The sequence below is a fragment of the Protopterus annectens genome, chromosome 12.part0 (assembly GCF_019279795.1).
Source record: "Protopterus annectens isolate FY-2018-M chromosome 12.part0, PAN1.0, whole genome shotgun sequence".
Classification (NCBI taxonomy): domain Eukaryota; kingdom Metazoa; phylum Chordata; order Ceratodontiformes; family Protopteridae; genus Protopterus; species Protopterus annectens.
The window spans coordinates 1,329,756,457-1,329,778,913 of record NC_056746.1 but is presented as its reverse complement, the minus strand read 5'-3'; the positions used below and the strand labels follow the sequence as shown (position 1 = coordinate 1,329,778,913).

General features: G+C 41.4%; 1 protein-coding gene across 5 annotated transcripts in view; it reads left to right on the top strand.

Moving 5' to 3' along the window:
* The window catches only part of RGS19 (regulator of G protein signaling 19), an 895,116-nt gene that overhangs the window by 854,756 nt on the left and 17,903 nt on the right, over nucleotides 1-22,457 (top strand). For all 5 annotated transcript variants that reach the window (XM_044090386.1, XM_044090383.1, XM_044090382.1 and 2 more), the window contains exon 4: nucleotides 17,383-17,617. In XM_044090386.1, coding sequence (XP_043946321.1) covers nucleotides 17,383-17,617 — 235 coding nt within the window. The remainder of the gene's footprint in view (nucleotides 1-17,382; nucleotides 17,618-22,457) is intronic.

The window sequence follows — 22,457 nt, the reverse complement described above, 5'->3', positions numbered from 1 at the left end:
CCAAATCCCCCTGGTAGGCCTATAGTGTCAAGTAGGAATTCTTTTATGTATAATGTAGGAGCTTTTCTTGATTTTTTTGCTTAAACAATATGCGTTAAAAACTTCTTCTTATATCAAGAATGGCCAGCATTTATGCAAAATGATGGAAGATGTCATGTGGCAGGATGATTATTTTAGGTTAGTATGGGTGTGGTTTCGTTATATACTAATATTACCACAGCAATGGGTTTGAAAGCAGTCCATAGGACTTTAGGTGAAGGACCATGGTCATCTTTCATAGTTGAGTTGTTGGAATTTTGTTTAAAACATAATTATTTTGTGTTTGATAACAAAGTTTTTTTACAGAAAAGGGGTACGGCAATGGGGGCAGCATATGCACCAGCATATGCGAATGTGTACACGGAACATTTTGAGAATATATTCATGTATCTAACTGAATTTTTTAAGAAAAATGTCATCATGTACAAAAGGTTTATTGATGATTTGATTATGATTTGTCAGGGCCACATTAAGGACTTTGAAAGTTTTTTTGAAGGATTAAATCATAATAGTCATGGACTGAAGATAGAATATGTGATGGATAGAAAGATTATTCATTTTTTGGACTTGACTTTTTTTGTTGATGAAGATGGTAATATTCAATTCAAACCTTACAGAAAGCCCACAGCTGTTAATAGTTTTTTGTTTGCATCAAGTATGCATCCTAAACATTTGATGGATGCATTACCGTTAGGGGAATTCAAACGGATTTGATCCAACACATCCCAATGGGGTCACAAACAAGGGCAATTGGAATTAGTTGAAAGTAGGTTGTTGAACAGGGGTTATTCTACTAAAGTAGTTACAACTGCAAAAAATAGAGTAATGGGTAAGTCGGGTAGTAGGTGCAGGGAGAAGAGAGGTCTTATGTCTGATTCTCACACTAAGTCCAAAGTAATGGAAGATGACATCTTTTATGTCATGAAGTATAGTGCCTTTTCTGAGAGTGTAGTTAAGGTGGTTAAGCATTTATGGCCTATGATAAGTTGAGATGAGACTTTGAGAAAGATTTTCCCAAGGAAGGTCACCTTTTCTTATGAGAGGTTTAATAATTTGAGAGCGTTGTTGAATAAACCCATTAAGTCATGTGAATTGAATCATAGGTATGGGGCCTTTCCCTGTGGCAGCTGTAATCTCTGTTCTAAGATTAGGAATTTATCAGATACAGTTATTAATGGTAGCAGATACCAAACTAGGGGTAAATTCAATTGCAAAACTTGTGGTGTTATTTATATATTGGGTTGTGGATGCACCAATACCAAGTGGTACATCGGGCAGACAAAACACAAAGTTAGGATTCGAATCTTGGAGCACCTGTCGGATATTGGGAACAGGAAAAGAGAAAGTCCAGTGGCACAACATTTTATGACAGAACATGAGGGTGACAGTGGACGTTCATCGTGTTTCACTGTTGCAGTCATTACATTTGGGTAATCTGCTGGCAGGTTGCCCTCCGTCGGCCTGATTAACAAAGTCTTGGGTCCTGCGTTGGTTGCTATCTCCTCTTCCATGATGTCAGGTCGTCAGGGGTATAAAGCATGCAGCTGATGCCATTACATCAGTCTTTCTTGCTGTGCGGTGACTGAAGCAGAAGCAGTTCGCAAGTGCCGATCGGCCGACCACTGAAATTTTCATTTTCAAGTTTCAGAACTGAAGTCTTCAACTAAAAGCTAAGTACCCTGTTGGGGAAACTTTTTCTTGCTCCTTACCGATGTCAATAAAAGTTAATAATTGCATTACTTGTGGGAAGCAAATACCTCATAAGGATTTTCATTTGTACTGTATTCCTTGCCTAGACCCTGATCATAATGTACCTTGTTGTCGGTTTTGTGCTAGATTTAATCAATGCACTATTAAACGTCGGTACATTTTTGCTTCTAAATATTTTGACTCATGATTTAACTATTCAGAAATTACATCGGTTAGCAATCCGACTACCGGAATACCTAAAAAACGCAAAGAAAAAGACAGAGACAGGCTATCGAGGTCCAAAACTGACGACAGTGCTTCTCCTAAGCCAGTCGCTAGTTCGCTGGTACTCAGTGAGGTGCTTTCGCAGCCCCTGATGCCTGCTACTTTTGATTCGCAGGTCTCTACTGAGACCCTTTCAGAGTATGGTATGCCGCGAGATGCTTTAAGTATTGAACCCATGGATGTCTCTACCTTAGATGGGTCCAGAGCCGCTGTGCAGGCACCGGCTTCTGAGGGTGTTTTCAGGCCTAAAGATTTGTATATTAAACCAACGCCATCTTCAAAACTAAGGCCAAAATCTACTTCTATGTCTAAAAAACTGACACTTGGGCCATGTGTGCAGGCCCCTATGCCTAAAAAACAAATGATCAAAATGGCTGAAGATTTAATTACCTTAATCAGGGGTAGCCAACCCCCTCCTGCTAAGAGGCCTAGGCAAGACATTGATTATGAATCTTCTGATCAGGATTCTATTTCTTCTGATTCTTCTGCTGAACAGGATTTATCTATACCTATTTATGAGGACTCTGATGCAGAAGATTCCATTCCTTCTGCTTCTCCCCCTGAGGATTTCTGTTTTGGAGAAACTTTACATGCCTTAAGGGAACATTTCCACTGGGAAAGTCAGGATTTTTCTGAATCTAAAAAGAGACTTAGGGATTTTCTTCTTCTTCCTCAGCATAGGCCTTTGGCTATACCTCCTGTTCTAGACATTGTTGATGATATTTTTTCAGAATCTTTTCCACAATAAATTTGCTTTAAGGAATATTACTTTGTGCTTTGGGCTTTGCTTTGACCAGGACCTCTTGTTGTACCAGTTTGTTTGCTTGTTTCCAGGTTTTTAACAGTATGTTTTTTCAGAATCTAGTATGACTCCTGATTATCTGCCTCCGGCTCCTAGTAAACCAGATACTACAGGGTTCCTGACTGCCACAAATTCCATTTCAAAAATCCTACTGCTGATCCTGAAACCATTTCTCAGGGTCGCAAGGGCATTAAGGCCTCTACTGCTAAAAATCCTACCCCTTCTGATAGAGATTCCAGGGCGCTGGATAGATGGGGTAAGAAAGTTTACACATCTGCAACCTTGGCAATCAGGGCTTTAAACTGTCAATTTCATATGCATAAATATCAACAGCATATCATGGGACTACTTAAACAAAAAATGATGTTAATCTCTGACTGTGTAGAAAATAAAGATTTGCAGGATTTATTACATTCAGCTGAACAAGTTGGAAAACATACTTTGCAATGTGGTTTTGATTCCTTGGAGGCCTCTTGCAGGGCTGCTGTAACTGGATCTGTGCTATGAAGGCATGCTTGGCTCAAAGAGCAAACAGTGCCTGACCATGTTAAAGCAAAATTGTTGGATGCTGCTTTACAACAGGACCGTCTCTTTGGTAATAAGGCTGAAGAAGTGTTAAAAAAGATGGAAGATATAGCTAAATCTATGCAAACTGTGAAAGATTTCTTACAAGTGCAACCTCCAAGATTTAGTAGGCACTGGCCTACTAAGAAATGGCCCTTTCCAGTCCCCTCAAGAGCTGCTCAAGTCAAATCAAGACATTCCAAAGGCTCCAGGCTTCAGTCACAAGGAACTTTTAGAACAAAACAATGGGGTGCCTCCACCTCCAAATCTGGAATCAACAAGGCACCTCCCTATGGTAAACAGTCTCAATGACTTCCCTCTACAATCATCAAGCACTTACCTTTTAGCTGCCCCTTTGGGGGGAAACCTGGCACTTCAAGCACAAAACTGGCAACTTATTACCCAGGACAAATGGGTTTTAAATATAGTATCCCAGGGATACAGATTTCATTTTCACATGTTGCCAATCCCAAACGGATGGCCAGATCTGCCCCCAAATCAGTGGGCAGAGGCCCAGAAACAAGTTCTGTCCCTCATGAACATGGGGGGCTATTCAACCAGTACCAGAAGAGGAAAAGGGACAAGATTTCTATTCAAGACTTTTCCTACCCAGAAAAGACAAATCATGGCGTCCGATTCTGGACTTATCCACTCTAAACACATTTTTGAACATTCCAAAATTCAAGATGCTGACTCTTCAACAGTTACTACCTATGCTAGGCAAAGATACCTGGTTGGTAACTCTAGACTTAAAAGAGGCTTACCTGCATATCCCAATCAGGGAATCTTGCAGAAGATACCTCCACTTCAAAGCAGGCTACTTGCATTACCAGTTCTCTGCACTGCCCTTTGGCTTATCTACTGCACCCAGGGTCTTCACAAAGTGCCTGGCACCAGTAATTGCATTTTGCAGGCATAGAAATATTCAAATATATCCATACCTGGACGATTGTCTAATTCAGGCAGAAAACAAGGACATTCTTCTAAAGCATCTGGCATTTCTAAAAAGGGTTCTAACTTGTCTAGGGTACACCATAAACAAAAAGAAATCACAACTGGTACCCTCTCAAAAAATTACATTGCTTGAATACAACTGCCCAGATGACTTACCTTATGCCAGAAAAGCAAATTCAATTGGTGACTTACTTCAAACAGGTGGCCACAAAAACCCTGCTAACTGCAAGACAAATTCTGCAAGCCTTGGGGTTCACGGCCTCCTGCATTCTTCTAATTCCATATGCAAGACTGCATATGAGAAAACTTCAGTGGTACTTAAAAAGTTTATGGAGTCAACATTGTCACAGCCTGGAAACGATTCCTATTATACCTTGCCTGCAACTAGACTTTGTATGGTGGGCAGAGGTCTGCCACCAAAACAAGGGACTGCCATTCACTCCACCCCCTGCTATCCAAACCCTAACTACAGATGCATCAGACTATGCTTGGGGGCTCATCCGGCAGGAAAGTGCATTCAGAGCAAATGGAGCCCAAATCAAATGCACCTACATATCAGTCAGAAAGAGATGCTAGCTGTACAGAATGCTCTGACAGCCTTCAAGGACTATCTTCATCCAGGACAATTAATGATAAAGACAGACAACACCACAGTTATGTGGTACATAAACAAGCAGAGGGGTACACATTACTACCCCCTTTGCAGACTAGCCATGGCATTGTGGAACACAACCTTGACCTATCAGGTACAACTAGAAGCTCAATTCCTGCCAGGAAAGCTAAATACTCTGGCAGATGAACTAAGCAGAAATCTTATGGACCCACACGAATGGAAACTGGAACCACAAGTTTTCAACATGTTGACATGCAAATGGGGGAGTCCAGACATAGATCTTTTTGCCTCACCCCAGAACTATCAGTTGGACAAATTCTGCACAAGAATTCATCACAAAGAAGCTTAAAAAGTGGATGCTCTATCATTCAGCTGGAAAAACCTATCAGTCTATGCTTTTCCCCTCTGCCTCTGCTCTCCAAAGTTCTACTAAAAGTCAGACAGGACAAACCAAAAATGATTCTGATTGCTCCAGGCTGGCCTCACCAACACTGGTACCCACTATTGCGCAATGTGTCACACCTTCCTCCATGGCACCTGCCTCAGACACCTTACCTACTGTCTTAGCAGAACTACCAAATTCTGCACACTCTGCTCCAAACTTTGAATCTTGCGGAGTGGCTAATCAACTAATTTCACCTTTGGCATCCCTCAGCAAACCTGTGATGGATGTCATTTTGGAGGCTAGAAGGCATAGTACTAGAAAATCTTATGCTGACAAATGGAAAAGATTCCGTGCCTGGAACCAATCACAAGGAATAAGCACAGCAATGCCCAATATTCCTCAGATTCTGCAATACTTAACTGAGATGCTTCACAAGGGCCTATCTTTTTCTTCCATAAAAATCCATGCCTCTGCCATTTCAGCTTATTACAATACAGAACCTCTCCTTTTCTCTCATCCTCTGCTAAAGCAGTTATCTCAGAGGGGCCAAAACTTTAAGACCTCATGGAGAGCACCAACTCCTGCATGGGGCCTCAATTTTGTTTTGGAAAAACTCACTCTCCCTCCTTTTGAGCCAGCTGCTACTGCAGACCTAAAATTGATCTCCTGGAAAAACAACTTTCCTTTTAGCAGTCACTTCAGCCAGAAGGATTTCAGAATTACAGGCTCTTATGGCAGTGAAACCTTTCATTAGTTTTCATCCAGACAGGGTGGCTCTCAGGACCAATCCATCTTTCATGCCTAAGGTGGTATCCAGTGTGGCTCATAATCAGACCATCCATCTGCCAACTTTCTTTCCCAATCCACAGAACAAGGGTGAGCGGATTCTGCATTCACTGGATGTACACAGACAACTTAGATTCTTTTTAACAGGACAAAATCCCTAAGAAAATCTGAACAACTATTGGTGGCATTTGCTGTAGGGGAAGAGGGAAATACTATTTCAAAGCAGACTATTTCCAAATGGATAAGCCATTGTATTCATTTCTGCTATATGCACCATGGTAAACCTATCCCCAAGGAGATCAGATCTCATTCCACCAGGGCTGCATCTACCTCTGCAGCCTTTCCTCAGAGGGGTTCCTACCAGAGACATTCTAGAAGCTGCTATCTGGAGCTCAGTTCATACGTTCACCAAACATTACCATTTACCTCTCTTCTCTAAATCCAGAGCTGGCTTTGCCACTGCTGTCCTGCAGGGCCTTATAGCTGCTCCTAATGCTGTATAAAAATCCATCCTCCCAACCATAGCTTTGGGAATCTACCCAAATGTAATGACTGCAACAGTGAAACACGAAGAACATAGTACAGTTGTGCACACTTACCATAAATGTAGATGTTCAAGTGTATTCACTGTTGCAGTCCTGGTTCCCCCCCCCCCCTCCAGCCCCCTGTTTTTCTCTTACTATACCTCTCCTTTCTTTTACTATGCTTAAAAGCCTTTTTGATGTATTTGCTTTTGTTTGGAGGTATATATTTTTTTGTGTTTTAAATTATATATATATATATATATATATATATATATATATATATATATATATATATATATTGCTCCCCATTTGGGGGGCACCTGATATCTGGGGCAAGAAAAACTGATGTAATGGTGTCGGCTGCATGTTTTATACCCCTGACGACCTGACGTCATGGAAGAAGGGACAGCAAACGACGCAGGACCCAAGACTTTGTTAATCAGGCCGACTGAAGGCAACCTGCCAGCAGATTACCCAAATGTAATGACTGCAACAGTGAATACACTCGAACATCTACATTTATGGTAAGTGTACACAACAGTACTTTTCTTTATTTTTCAGTGTTTTGGCTGATATTGAAGGATTTGGGACTAATTTTCAAACTAGGTTAAATTTTTTGGAAACCTCATTTTTAATTTTGGAACTCTGTATCCAGGGGGTCTAAATCAAGAGGTATCTATGCAATTTTAATGTTTTTCTAGCTTTATATTTCCACTTATTTATGTACTTTAAGAGTGTTTGTAAATGAAGGAGTTAAGAGGGATGTAAATAAGTATATACAAATATCTTCTTCTTCTTTCGGCTTTTCCCGGTTAGGGGTCGCCACAGCGGATCACCTTGTCCGCACATTGAATGGCAGTGGAGTTTTACAGTGTCGAGTTGCCAGCCCGGCGCCCAACCTTCCACAGAAGGCACACTCACACGCACACCTAGGGCCAATTTAGAGTGTCCAATCCACCTGCAGCATGTCTTTGGGATGTGGGAGGAAACCGGAGCACCCGGAGGAAACCCACGCGACCACAGGGAGGACATGCAGACTCCGCACAGAAGGCACCCCAGCTGAGGATCGAACCGGAGAACCTCTTGCTGTGAGGCGGCAATGCTAACCACTGCACCACCGTGGCCACCCAAATATGTATATACAAATATAAAAAATAATATATATTTTAAATAAGGGTGATTTGCAGAGGAGGTTATCTATTATATATGTCTAAAGAATTCTAGTAATATATTTTTATAATGGAATTTTCAGTGGTCATTTCTGTGGCAGTTCATATATTATATAATATGTTAGATTTGTGTTTTCACCATGTTTTGATTGTATTCAAGGTTTAATTGTTTAATTGATGGGATGGGCTAATGAATTGTGTTAGAGCACTGTATAAACTGTAATTTTTTGGATGTACAATGTCCCATGAAGGCGAACAGCCGAGGTACCAGGAGGAGTAAATTGCTCTGGTTATATCCACTACTGTGTGTTGTATTTTATGTAGGATTGCAAGTCGTTTGAGTTTTTTTTTTGTTCCAAAGCTAGAACTTCCACTGAGTGACCTCCCAAACCACTTGTATCAGAGGCACATGGGATATATGCAAATGATCCTTATGAACATCAGGTGTTTCAGCTAATTGGTGATTCTGAATGCCCATGGCTTGTCTCGTCACGTCAGTGGACAATTTCAGGCCAATAAAGCCAAACCCAACTATCTGTGGATATGCTTATTTCGGCCTTGTTATGACCTCATCAGCACAGCACAAGCAGAGTGTTTGACTAAGCATTAGAAACACAATCTAACTCCTCTAGTTCACAATGCAGTGTTTAGGATAAATCGTTTTTTTCATCTTACCCTTAAGCATCTATTGCAAGACCATCACTTATTTTAGAACCCACATTCTGCCTCTCAGTAGTCATCTTGGGATTAGTGCTTCTGTTTTCTCCTGGTGCGAGAAGGAGTGCAGTTACATTATTTCCTAGAGACTGCTGATCACCAGAAAGCTTAATACCCGCTTTATAGGTGACAGCTTAGAATCTGTGCTTATATTCTGATCCTGGGGACAGTAGGAGCAGAGTGCATTGATTCCTGACTCTTTCTGGTTGGAGAGTGAGTATCTGTGCTTAATGTACCTGATTGGACTGGTTGCTATTCAAGGCATCTACCAGAAAAAGGCTACAAGCCTGCAGACCCTTGCATCATCTGGGGCAAGACTGTGGATCACTAAACAGGCCGTGGGCTGCTTCTCTTCTTGGGATTGGTGATAACATTTTGCTTCTGGTGAGAGAAGAAGCAGAGGAGCATTGTATCCCAACAGAGTGTAGCTGGCTGAGACCAGCATTAGTAGTAGCCAGGCAGTAGCCATTCATGCGACTTCCCTCTTTTCATCATTCTTGACAAGCGAAGTCTTTATTTTCAGTAAGTACTGCTTGATTTCTTCCTGACTTCAGAATATCTGCCTAAATACTTCTTCCTTAAATGTTCAGGGTCTACGTATTAGTTTCTCCTCAAGTGTTTGGCAGTGTTCTGTACAGACAGACACCTTGACTGACATTTTTCCTGTAAAAGGAATATATAAGGAAACAGCTCCAGTACTTAGTAATAACGACCATCGCTCCTGACATGTCTAAAGGTCAGTTCCCTGTGCTTTCTCCTGTTAACCTGGTGAACTTGGGCATTCTGAGGCAGTGTAGCAACTGCCTCATGTACACAGACAACCCTCTCCTCTTACCTCCCAACACTCAGACTTGTGAGAGATGCACTTATATATCCAAATTGGAAGCCATGCACTCTCAAGCCAATACCGGAATAGTTGGTCAAGAGGAGAAGGTCAACACCTGCACAACACCACATGCAACACATAGCTCTCCAGAACACCCACCGTCACAGCTCTCACATAAAAACACAAACCATACACCCACCTTCCTGGAGGCTGTCAAGAGAAAACTACCCTAACAGCAGAGACCTCCAAGACAGAAATGCACTCAACCACCACAACACAGCACAAACCACAAGACACATAGCTCACCTACACAGTGTGCCCCTCAACCTAAGCCCCTAAGGCAAAACAGCTTGCCCAATACACTAATCATAGATGACTCAGTAGTGAGGCACACTTATGTCCCACTCACTAGGTTGAATAAGGAGAAGGTAACAGTCAGCTGTCTATCAGGTGCAAGAATCTGACACATAACACACACACTCAGGTCACTCCACAACAAGTACAAGTATGACTCTGTCACTGTCCATGTAGGTGTGAATGACCTGAGATGCACCTCCCTGGACTACATGAAAAGAGACATGGAGGAGCTCTCGGATTATGTGGCCCAGGCAGGTATGACCCTAGCCCTGAGCAGCATCCTACCGTTGCCCAGAATGATATCACAGTGTAAGCAGAAAATGGTTGACTTCAGCAATTGGCTAAAGTTTCTGGTGTCATTCTAAGGGGATCCAGTAACACCAGGCCCAGCTGTCATCCATGGACCACTAACACCAGGTCCAGGTGTCATCCATGGACCACTAACACCAGATCCAGCTGTCATCCATGCCAGAGATGGCCTGCATCTGTCACCCCTGAGCTTCCGGATACTGGCTAAGACTCTTGCCACCTCTATAGTGCCTTTTTAGGCGATGTTCCAAAGACCAAATTACCACCATAACAGCTATAAATAAATGCAATCTGAGGGTCATGCTGCTCAGGGCTAGAAGTCTAAATCTCAAGATGCGCTTGCTTGAAGCACTCCTCAAAATGGAGAACATCGACATTTCTGCTGTAACTGAAACCTGGTTTACAGCAACAGAAAGTACTCCTGCACTACCAGACTATAACCCATTCCACACCTTTCAGCCTCAGAACATGGACCAAAGCTTCAAAGGCAGTGGTGTCTCTGTATTCATAAAGAATATGCACACCTCCAGACTAGTAGCCCAGCATAATACATCTGAGATACTTTAGGTGCAACTAACACTGGGTAAGATGGCAATTCAAGTTGTAGCCTGCTATAGGTCCCCAACCATGTCCCAAGACTCTCACTCCACATTCCTAAGCACCCTGGAAACTATTAGGGTCCAACCCAACACTCTCATACTAGGTGACTTCAACTACCCCTTCATCAACTTGGAAAACTACTCATGCACTAATACACTGGCCCAACGCTTCCTGGAATTCATCAATTACAGTGTCCTGGACGAGCTCCTTTGTACCCCCACTAGAGGAAGCAACATCCTTGACCTGGTTATTACTAACATAAGCAACCATTGCTCTACACCAATAGTCAGTTCCACCCTAGTTAGAGCCAACCACAAAATAATCACCATGGAAATCCACATCTCAACCACATCCCCGCAAAGGTAACCACCATGAAAAACTTCTCCAAAGCTCCTAAAAACAGAGGTGGCTAACTTCATGGCACCCATGTCAATGGAAAATAGATGCATGACTGCTGAATCATACACCAATGCACTGTATGAACACGTACATAAATGCATGGAACTAGCCATACCCAACAGAACAAAGATGCTCTCCTCCAAAAAAGTGAGGTACATACCAAAAGGGGCGTTGTACTCTGTAGTGGGTCTAATGAGTGATGAGTAGAGGGGAACAATGACCTCTTTTTTCCTGGATGAGAAACCTTTTGTGATGAGGTGTGCCACGTAGAAGGATTTCCTGACTACTGTGGCGATGTGATTATCAAAGGAGAGACTACTGTCCACCTGTGTCCCAAGGTCTCTTGTCACACTTTTGGTGTTAAGTAGACTACCACTTATGCGGTAGCTCATGGGTACAGAGTTTTTACCAAAGGGGATGACAATGCAATTTTTGGCATTGAGCTTGAGGCCATGGCTGTGACACCAGGCATCTGTCTCAGTGAGGCCCTTTTGTAGGATGTCCACATCATTAGGAGTTTCAATTATGGCTCCTAGTTTGCAGTAATCAGCAAACTTCATTAGCCAAAGACCTTCTGTGTTAGCCTGTACTTCAGAAAAATAGATAAAACAGGAGAGGACCCAGAACTGAAACTTGTGGTACTCCACTTGTCACTGGTCTGAAGTCGGATTTGGAGTCTGCTACTTTCACAGTGTGGGTTCTGTCAGTGAGCCAGATGGCAACCCATCTTGTGACATAGGAATTTATACCTAGTTTAGTGAGTTTATCTATATGTCCAGAGTGGGGGATGGTGTCAAAAGCCTTGGCAAGATCTAAATAGGCTGCGTGAACCACCTTACCCTCATCGACGGCTTTGGTGACCGCTTCAAAGAAGTCTATCAGGTTTAGGAGACATGATCTGCCTTTTACAAACCCGAACTGGGTGGGGTCCAGAGTTTGGAGATTACCAGTGTCTTTGTTTATAAGTTCCATGATGATACGTTCCATGGCCTTGAAGACCAGACTCATTAGGCTAATGGGGTGGTAGTTCCCGGGGTCCGTGGTGGCTCCCCCTTTGTGGAGTGGGATAACTGTCACTGTGCACCATTCCGTGGGCACAAAGCCTGAGGTAAGGCTATGACTGAACATGGTGCATAGGCGGGGTGCCATTTCATTCTGTAGTTCATGTAGAATGCAGCCTGGGATGTTATCAAGTCCCATGGATGCTGTGTTCTTGGCTTTGGAGAGTGTGTTTTTTTACCTGTGCAGCCATGATTACAGGAACTTTGCATTCTTCCAGTGTAGAGATGGGTCCTTTAGAGGGTGAGAGGTGGGTAAAGTTAGCACTGAACCTATCTGCCAGGATGTTGGCAATATCAGTTGGTTCTGTATATTTAGTACCATTGTGCTGTAATTCATAACAGATTTGAGAGTTGCCATCAAGATTCTTGACATAGCTATAGAATGCTTTGTGGTTGTCTTTAGAATCAGTGGCAATTTTGTTTTCATAACTAGCTTTGGATGATTTTATGAGGGATCTCAGCTTCTTACTGAGGCTGATCAGGGAGTTCCTCCAATCATGGGATTTTACTCTTTTTTTGCAAGTTTCTTTCTTCTGTTGTAGAGTTTGTTTATGGCAGGGGACCACCAGACTGGCTTCCTTTTTTTTGGAGGATAGCATCTTGGTTCTGTTAGGGATAGCACAATCCATGCACTTGTATAAGTGCTTATATAAAGTCCATTTTTGTAGGATTCAGTAGTCGTACCTCTATTGTCCGTCTGCATGGGTGTCGTGAAGTTTGCCACTTGTCTTAAGAAGCATGAAGTTGGCTTTGAAGAAATTTTTTATGGTGGTTTCCCTAATGAGGGGTAGGGGTATGATGTGGATGTCTAGGGTGATTAGCTTGTGGTCGGATCTGACCAACGAGGAATTGACCTCTGGTGTGGAACACCGGTCGCCCATGTTGGTTGACTTCTTTGAGTCAGTCACCAGAGTTGTGGATGAGGGCAAGGCAGTTCATACACCCTACCTCGATCTGGCCAAGGCCTCTGATACCATTCCCCACTCGGGAATTGTTGAGAAACTCACCAAACTAGACATCAACCCCTATATCACTAGATGGGTTGCAAATTGGCTCACAGATAGAACCCGCAGTGTGAAAGTAGTGGACTCCAAGTCAGACTGCTGACCAGTCACGAGTGGAGTCCCACAGGGATCGGTCCTGGGTCCTCTCCTGTTTGGCATCTACTTCTCAGAAGTCCAGGCCAACATGGAGGGACTCTGACTGACCAAGTTTACAGATGACTGCACGCTGGGAGCCATTATCAACTCCCCAAGTGATGCAGGCATCCTACAGAAAGGCCTCACTGAGACCAATGACTGGTGTCGAAACCATGGCCTTAAGCTTAATTGCAAAAAATGCGTCGTCATCCCCTTTGGGAAAAACTCAGTTCCCACTAATTACCACATTGATGAGAGCCCACTGAACACTGAATTCGTTATAAGAGATCCGGGGACACAGGTTGACAGCAACCTCTCCTTCGACCACCACATTGCCACTGTGGTCAGAAAGTCCTTCTATGTGGCACATCTCTTTACCAAGGGTTTTGCATCCAGGAAGAAAGAGGTCATCATCTCTCTCTACTCTTCCCTTATTAGGCCAATCATCGAATGTAATGCCCCATTTGGCATGTACGTCACTAGACACATGCAACAGCTGGAAAGGCCACAAAAGTGCCTCATAAAGAGGATCCTAGGCCTTAAACACATGTCCTACATGGACAGACTCAAAAAACTCCAGCTATTCTCTGTCTCATATTGTCTACTAAGAGATGATCTCTGCTTGACTTACAAAGCCATGTCTGACCCAGCACTGTTAGAAATGCTACATATAAATAAATCCAAATCCCTCCACACCACAGGCTCCAGATATCTCAACCTCATTACTACAATCAGCAGAACATGCTGGAGGAACAGGTTCATAACCCAGAGACTGCCATGCTCTGGATTAGACTTCTCATACATGTTAAGCAGAGCACCTCACTGGCCCTCTTCAAGAGAAATCTTGATGCGTGCATGGGAAATAGAAAGTTCACCCTGGGGATCACTGCAGTGGCTCTACTTGATAGAGGCACTGGGAACTAAGGTCAGACGGCACAATACCAGGGCACTTCTATGGGCTAGGCTTGTAAAGGCTCCAGGCTCATTAGCCTAGTACACACCTATGAACTTATGAACCTATGTGCAGTAGGCCTAACAGGATGTGGTCTTTTGATGCTCTGTACATGAGGGCAGAGATTGCCCCTCAGTAGCCTGTATGACTTTGAAAAAAGGGACAAGGCTTTGAGATGGTCTGTGTAGTTTTTATGATTTAGGCTCTTAATTTTCTTTTTCATTTTGGGCATTCAAGTTGTGTCAAATGTTTGGACAGGTAGGCATTATAGACTATGATCTACCTGATAAGTGTGGAATACTATGGAAACAAAGTCATGTTGTAAAGCAGGTTTTATTTGAGAACAGGATAGCAGCGTCTTGAGAATCCCAAGGTGACTCTAATCATGGTAGACCAATGGCTACCTTTATACACATAAAATACAGGGATCAGAAGTTTATAATCTCTTAGCTTAGGTGATTCCTTTGGAATATTCTCCAGTACAATTTGTACATCTTAGCTTACTGTTAGATTATCAGGTAAACTTCCCTTTCTCATCTAAATGACATCTTAAAGTGTGCCACCCTTCTGGAAACTTCTTAACCTCTAAGCAAATATTTCTCAAACTCCCATGTCCAGTAAATTTCCTTATGCTTCGCAATACTCTATTCAACAAAATCTGATCATAAAAATCTGATCATAATGTCATAGAGTGAGGTCATAGTGTCTACAGTTTTGCTGTCTAACAAGGTCTGTATTCATGTGTGTCTGACAATGCTTCTTTTCATATCACAATGTACAATTAACAAAGCATGGTCACGCTTTTTTCATCTCTACTCACACAGAAGTAATTTTGCTTGAAGATGTCCATCCTGACATTTCTATCTAGAAGTCCATATTAGCAGCTACTAGTTCTTGTACACAGCAGAATGGCCAAGCATGGTAGCTTGATTACAGTGGTCTACAACCCAGTCGGGTGTGCAGTTGAACATTAAGGTCTGTCAGTCACATTTTGTTTGAATCTGCTGTACGGATTCATTCTGTACTGCACACAGATTGGACTGAAGTCCATGAGCCAAAAGTAACTCAGTTGCATATCGGGACTCAAACCAGGAATGTTCTCATTGGCTGAGTAAAGAACAAGACAACACTATCAGCTAGTAAATGAGCCGAACAGTGCACATTGCCAGGTAATGGAGTTGAAAAAGATTGGGGGTTGGACAGACCAGAGTTTGTCAGCAGGTTTGAAAATGTCACCTGTGTACACAGATGGAAGTTAATGGAAGAAGATGCTAAATGTCAGATGATATCCACACCAATACGTGCAGCATCATCCACACGTATGCACCAACACGCGGAGACGCACACAGCATAGTGGGCTTTTCTGCCACTGTATTTGTATACAGTATCACTCACAGCAGCACTGTACACACTCATAGCAGTTGCCCTACTCCTGTTTCAGCACTGCCAAATTGACATGCATCACTGGGCACACAAACGTACAACGCAAGTGTTACGCACAACAAGCCTCACACCTACCCAGATGCGGCAGTGCACCCATCAGCAGTACTCTCTGGTGTACATACAGCACAGGTCACACTCATTTGTAGCACCACATATATGTAAGTGTGCATTTCACATGCAAATGTAGTACTGCAGACATTTACAAATAGTTTATTTAAAAACAATCAGTCTGAATGTTTGCAGGGTATGGTACTTTAATTGAATCTGAAAAATACTTAACCCTTCTTTTTGTGGAGTAGCTTGAGTCTGAAAGTGTTGTGTAGTGGTTAGGAAATTGTGTGCAGTTAAGTATGCTAGTCTAGGTTAGGATTTGTTTATTGAGTGTTTTGTGAGCAGCAATCATTTTCTGTTTGCAGGATTCACTGTCTGTGAGGTGTGCACCAGCAGGGACTCATTTTATGTGGGAGATTTCACCTCTTTTGTTTTTTTATGGAACCCTGGAGTTATATATAAAGTCAGGGATACAGCAGGCTTCTATAGGTTTTTACGTTTTGCTATTTTGAGATTTGGGAAATGTGCCATTCAAAATCTTTGTTCTAGTTAGTTCCTTTAAGGGTTAGGTGGTCACTATAGTGGTATTCTGAGTAACTGTCTTTTAGTCATATTTTGCACACAGCACTACAGACACTTAATTACAGTGTTGTCTTCATGCATATCATGTTATAGGTGAAATGTGTACAGAAGATGGCAGCATGTGTTTAGGAGACTGATGACTGCTCACAAGTCTTCTGTCACCCTGTGTGTGCCCCATGCCTTCATACCCGGGAATGAAAACTGCAGTAAAAGATAGAAGGTGATGAGAACTGCACTGGACTTGTAAGATACCACAGGAAGGAGACCAGGGCAGAGATGCATAAAGCTGTTCATCACTTAAAGTATCAGCAGTAAAAGACAAAGATTTTTTGTGTGGTTCTTCCAGCTCATTAGATAGCTGGCTGAAAGCTTTACATGAGGTTACTTTCCATACATATATCTTGCAGAGATCCACTCTACTGTAAAAGACAGAAACAAAAAAAAATGATTAAATCATATAATTAACATCATTTATTTATTTATTTTTATTTTATATTTTACATTTGATAACTGGGAAAGTCCGACTGGACACAGGTCCATTTTCAGCGGAGGCCCGGGGAGAAAAGCTCCACATAAAACAATGCTAAAAATAAATTTTTTAAAATACATAACTGTACTTATAAGGCATACAATTATACATGTAGGAACAATAGTAACATATTTAACATTTCTTCATAGACGTATAATTCAATAGCATCAGAATAAAACATTGTTTGGCAAGAATAATAATAAAATAAAAATAATAAAGTAATTGATGTTGATTATGATTATTAGTTTCCATCTTTGCCTGTATTTAATATAAATTGTCCTTGTGTAGATCTACTTGACTGTAAAAAGAAGGAAAAATGATTAGATTAAATGTTATAAACACAGTAATGGATATTTATGAAATATTTTAAATGAAAAAGTGAATTATTTTTGAAAGGTAACATGGTGCAGCTGCAGAAGACATTTCTGGCATACAGAACTAACAAGCAGATAGCTCAGGGGATAGTTGGATGGTGTGTCAAGAGCTGGATGGGATGATATGTATCAATGTAAAAAAAAATCCTTAAAGTTAGAAGCAGGAAATGTTACCTTTGTTGTTGCACATTTCAGAACTAACCATTTTGTCTGTGTTTTTGCGGGATGACCAGCACTAACCCAACTTTGGATGAGGTCTACGTGTGGTCACAGTCCTTCGACAGGCTGATGAAGAACCCCGCGGGAAGGAATGTCTTCAGGCAGTTTTTGCGGACTGAATACAGTGAAGAGAATATGCTGTTTTGGTTAGCATGTGAAGAACTCAAAAAAGAGGTCAACAAAGGTCTTATTGATGAAAAATCACGCATAATTTATGAAGACTATATCTCAATATTGTCACCAAAGGAGGTTAGGAAGAAATTATTTTTTGTTGTGTATAAAAATGTGTTTTGTGTAATGTAATCGCAATGTATAATTTTTAAATTATAGATGGTAAAACTTTAGCAGGAATAATAATAATAATGAAGTGGTTTTACAAAGAAGCATCTCATTTAGAAAATAGTTTCTAAATACAAAAAAAGTAGTGATTTGTCAGCAAGACAGCTGAAAATGTGTTTATGCTAAAAACGTACCACAGACTCTGTTGTTCACTTTATATTCTTTCATGTTGTTCCTGTTCCATTTTCTATAAAGTAAGTTTTTGTGGAAAAACAGAGAACCCCATCACTTCAGGTGTGCAGTATATGTCATATTTCTAGCTTCTGTTCATATTTTTCAGGCTGCACAAGCTAGAAGTTACTCCTGTTACTGAGAAAATAGTAAACAAAGACTAAATAGCCGAAGTTGTCAGCAAAATTACTGTTCTTCTATTTACCTGATCCCATTTAATCATAAGGAGGTTCCTGGAATGTAATAAGTACAAAGGAAGTGTACAATGCAAGCAATCACAAAGCCAGTACAACGTGATGTTTATAGATTCATAGATTAGTACTAAGCTAACTGCCCTTGTGAGCCATTTTAAGCCTAGCCAGTTATCCCTTGCGAGACTCAAACCCTGCACTTTTGGTTTGCAAGGCAAACACCTTAACCATTAGGCCACCCTCCCAACCCTTACTCTATAAAGGTACAGGGGAGGGTGCATTTTACACAACAGGAGCTCACGTCTTTGTTGTGTGGATTAATGCTCCTCGACACATTCCATCGTTCGGAGCGTTAGCATCGTTTCCTTCAGTTTGCTGGCCAAGAATTCCCCATCACGGTAATTTTAATGCTGTGGATGTTTGCACAAGATTTCCAGATCTAGTATGATCACTTAGGTGAGGGATAGGAGAAACTAAAACAGTTAAAACCCAACTTTAATGTTAAACGCTCCCGTCCAATATTAAATGAACTTAATCAGATAGAAAGATACAGGCAACACTATCATTTAAAAAAATGTAGCTTTAAGTCATGTGACTCTTACAATTTTACAATCGTTGCAACCCTCCCCTTTACCCCCACCCATTTTCATTCATAAATATAAATCTCACAATATTTCAAACCATGTTAAAATCATTTCTAAAACATGATAAACTAAAAAAAATAATAATAAAGAAATATAAATATAATAAAATATAATGTATTTTAATCTTATACCACACAATACGTACCAAATACTAATAATAATAATTATAAAAGTAAACCCCACAACAAGACCCCCGTAAATTGCAAATGTACCCAGTTTATTACAACTTTTTCTATGGAAGCTAGTCAAATAAGAATTATTTTAAACAAGAATTGGGTTATATTTAATGAGGACAACTTGATTGGGATGAGAGTGCGAGTCAGGCCTAAGTTTGTTTTTAAAAGGAATGTGAATTTTAAAAGTATGTTCGAACATCCCTTTCAAAACATTTTAAGACCAGTTGGAATGAGGAAGTGCGGCTGTTGCCAGTATTGTAAATTGATAATGACTGGCGCTACGTTCGAAATTAGAGGGAAACCATACAAATTAGAAAGACTCTTTTAGCTGTGATTCCAAAGGCGTTGTTTGCTTAGTGTCCTTCAAAAAATGCTTATGTTTTTATATGGGAAAAAATGACAAGAAAATTAAGCAATGAATTTATGAACATAAATACTCAATAAAAAAACACAAAACTACTAATGCATTATCGAAACGTGTTAAACAGGATCTACTTCACATAATCGAACATCGAAATGTTCGACTTTCATATGGCTGAGACCATATGATCTAACATTTGAATGTTCAAAAATGTGAAAAAAAATAAACAAAAAAAATAAATAAACAGTACTAGCGGGGGGCAAGCCCCCATGCACCCCCACATCCCCCACTATTTAAATATACCATCTCCGAGATTGCACTACATTGCGGTAAAGGGAAATCTTCCCATTCCGCAGTCTATGGAGATCCCTATTCAGACCATTTGAACTTTTAAAAGCTCAATCATATGGTCTCAGCCATATGAAAGTCAAGCTTTTAAAAGTTTGACCATCTGAAGGGGACCCATTAAACAATACGGGGCACACATTTAGATATATGGTGATTGATAAAGTGTGATCGATAAAGTGAAGACTAGTGTTCATGGGAGGCCAACGGCAAAGAAACACATTTATTTTAAATATATATATATATTTTGTACAGATTAGTTATTTGAAGGAACATTTCTTGACATATATTTATTTTATGTAAGTATATTTTATGTAAGTATTTTTTAAGTGAGTACTTCTAGAACTACTTTTAATTGTGTATTTAAGAGCTTGTGTTTCTTTAAATATTGCTGGTCCCTGCATGGAGCATCTTTCTGAGTCTTTAAAAGGAAGGAAGTTACTCTGGTACAGATGTTCTTCGTGCTTCAGTGTTGCAGTCATCAAATTTGGGTTATCCCTGCCAGGGTAGCCCTCGGCCAGCCCGAATACCAGAGACTTAGTATTTCTGCATCGGTTGCTGTCGCTTGAGAACTGACATCAGGTCGTCAGTGTATAAAGTAAGGCAGCCGATGCCATTACATCAGTCTTTCTCCATGGAGCCTGAAGCAGAAGCAGTTTGCACGAGTGCTGGTCGGCCGCTACCTGAGTTTTCGTTTCCGAACTGAAGTTGAAGTCTTCTAATGCTAAGAACCCCGTTGGGGATCCTTTTTTCTTGCACTAACCGATGTCAGAAAAAGTTAATAAGTGTCTCACCTGTGGAAAGCAAATACCAAACCGAGGCTTCCATTCTTACTGCATCACTTGTCTAGGCACAGACCATGATGTCCCCCGTTATCGCTTCTGTGCTTTAATGCCAGAACTATCCATCGCCGGGCCCTTATTGTAGCCACATATTTTCATTTGCAGTCCTCGAATTCCAATATGGCTTCGGTAAGCCATCCAACAGCAGATCTTTCAAAAAAACATAAAGATAAAGACAGAGACAGACCGCACAGCTCCAAACCTACTGATGATGCTTTTGTTAAGCTAGTCATCAGTCCTCCGGTACTCAGTGAGGCACTTTCACAGCCCCTGATACCCACTTCAGTTGATTCGCTGGCCTCTACCAAGATGCTTTCAGAGTCCGGTATGCAGCAAAACTCTTCATCATCGAAGGATCCTGCGGTTATCTCTACTTTGGATGGGTCCAGAGCCGCTGAGCCAGCACCGGGTTCTGAGGAAGTCCTTCGCACTACCGAATCTCAGCACAAACCGACATCTTCTTTCACGACTACATTTCTTTTGAAAACATCCGAGTTCCTTAGGCCCAGAGTTCGAACCACACCCAAGAAACCGACTACCCACTCTCAGGCGCCTACTACCCTTGCCTCAGTCTCAAATGCTTAAAATGGCGGAAGACCTTATCATGCTGGTCAGGGGAAACCAAGCTACCCCCTCAAAAAGTAAAAGAGATCTGTCTCCAGTTCTTTTGTCTGAACAAGAGTCAGATGAATCTGATGCATTTGACTAAGAAGACATACAACCACTCTCCACCTATGAGGATTCTGATCCAGAGGACTCCATTCCTTCAGCTCTCCCCCAGAGGATTTTTCCTGTGGGGAAACCCTGCATACTTTAAGGGAGCATTTCCAATGGGAGAGTCAGGAATACCCTCAGTCTCAAAAGAGACTCAGGGAGTTCCTCAACCTTCCGCAACACAGACCCTTGGCCATCCTGCCAGTCCTGGATGTGGTGGATGATGTTTTCCTTGAATTCAGCTTGACTCCTGACACCCTACCTCCTGCTCTCAGAAAACCAGACAGGTACTAAAGAGTCCCTGACTCACATAAATATATTTTTAAAAATCCTACAGCTGATCCTGAAGTAATTTCTCAAGGGCCTAAAGGGATTAAAGCAACCTCTAAGAATCCCACCCCCTCAGACAGGTATTCCTGAACATTGGACAGATGGGGTAAAAAAGTATACACCTCAGCTACTCTTGCTATCAGGGCACTAAATTGTCAGTTCCATATGATTAAATATCAGCAACATACTTTGGAACTTCTTAAACAAAAAATGTCTACCTTTCCTGCTTGGGCAGATTCTAAAGATTTACAAGACTTAATGCAATCTACAAGTCAAGTAACTAATCACACTTTGCACTGTGGTTTTGATGCCCTAGAAGCTTCTTGCAGGGCAGCAGTCACTAGATCTGTCATTAGAAGACATGCATGGCTTAAGGAACAACCCCTGCCAGACCACATCAAATATAAATTGTTGGATGCCACTTGCACAAAGATAACTTATTTGGCAGAAAAAAGACAGAAAATCCACCCAAAGATGGCCAATCAACGAAATCCACATACGATCTGAGGAAGACAACAGTCGAAAGTGCTTATTGGATATCTTCAAGGGACAGTTTTGAGCTTTTTTATTTTTCATTTTATTTTTAAGTCGAAGTTTTATTTGTATTAAAGGACTACATTTTAATTGGAACACTTGTGGATTTCGTTGATTGGCCATCCTTGGGTGGATTTTCTGTCTTTTTTTCTGCCAATATTGACTGTTTTTGTGACAGACCACCTTTAGCATTTGGGAGTTATTTATTTATTTGCAAGATAACTTATTTGGCACTAAGGCAGAAGAGGTCTTAAAATAGATGGAAGAAAAAGCAAAATCCATGCAAACAGTTAAAGATTTCTTACAGGTCCAGCCCCCTAGGTTCAGCAGGCATTGTCCCTCCAACCACTGGTCCTTTCCTGTTCTGAGTAAACAGGCCCAGCCTAGGCCCCATGGAAGCAGACCCCCCCCCCCCCAGATAGCAGCCTCAGGGAATGCAGAG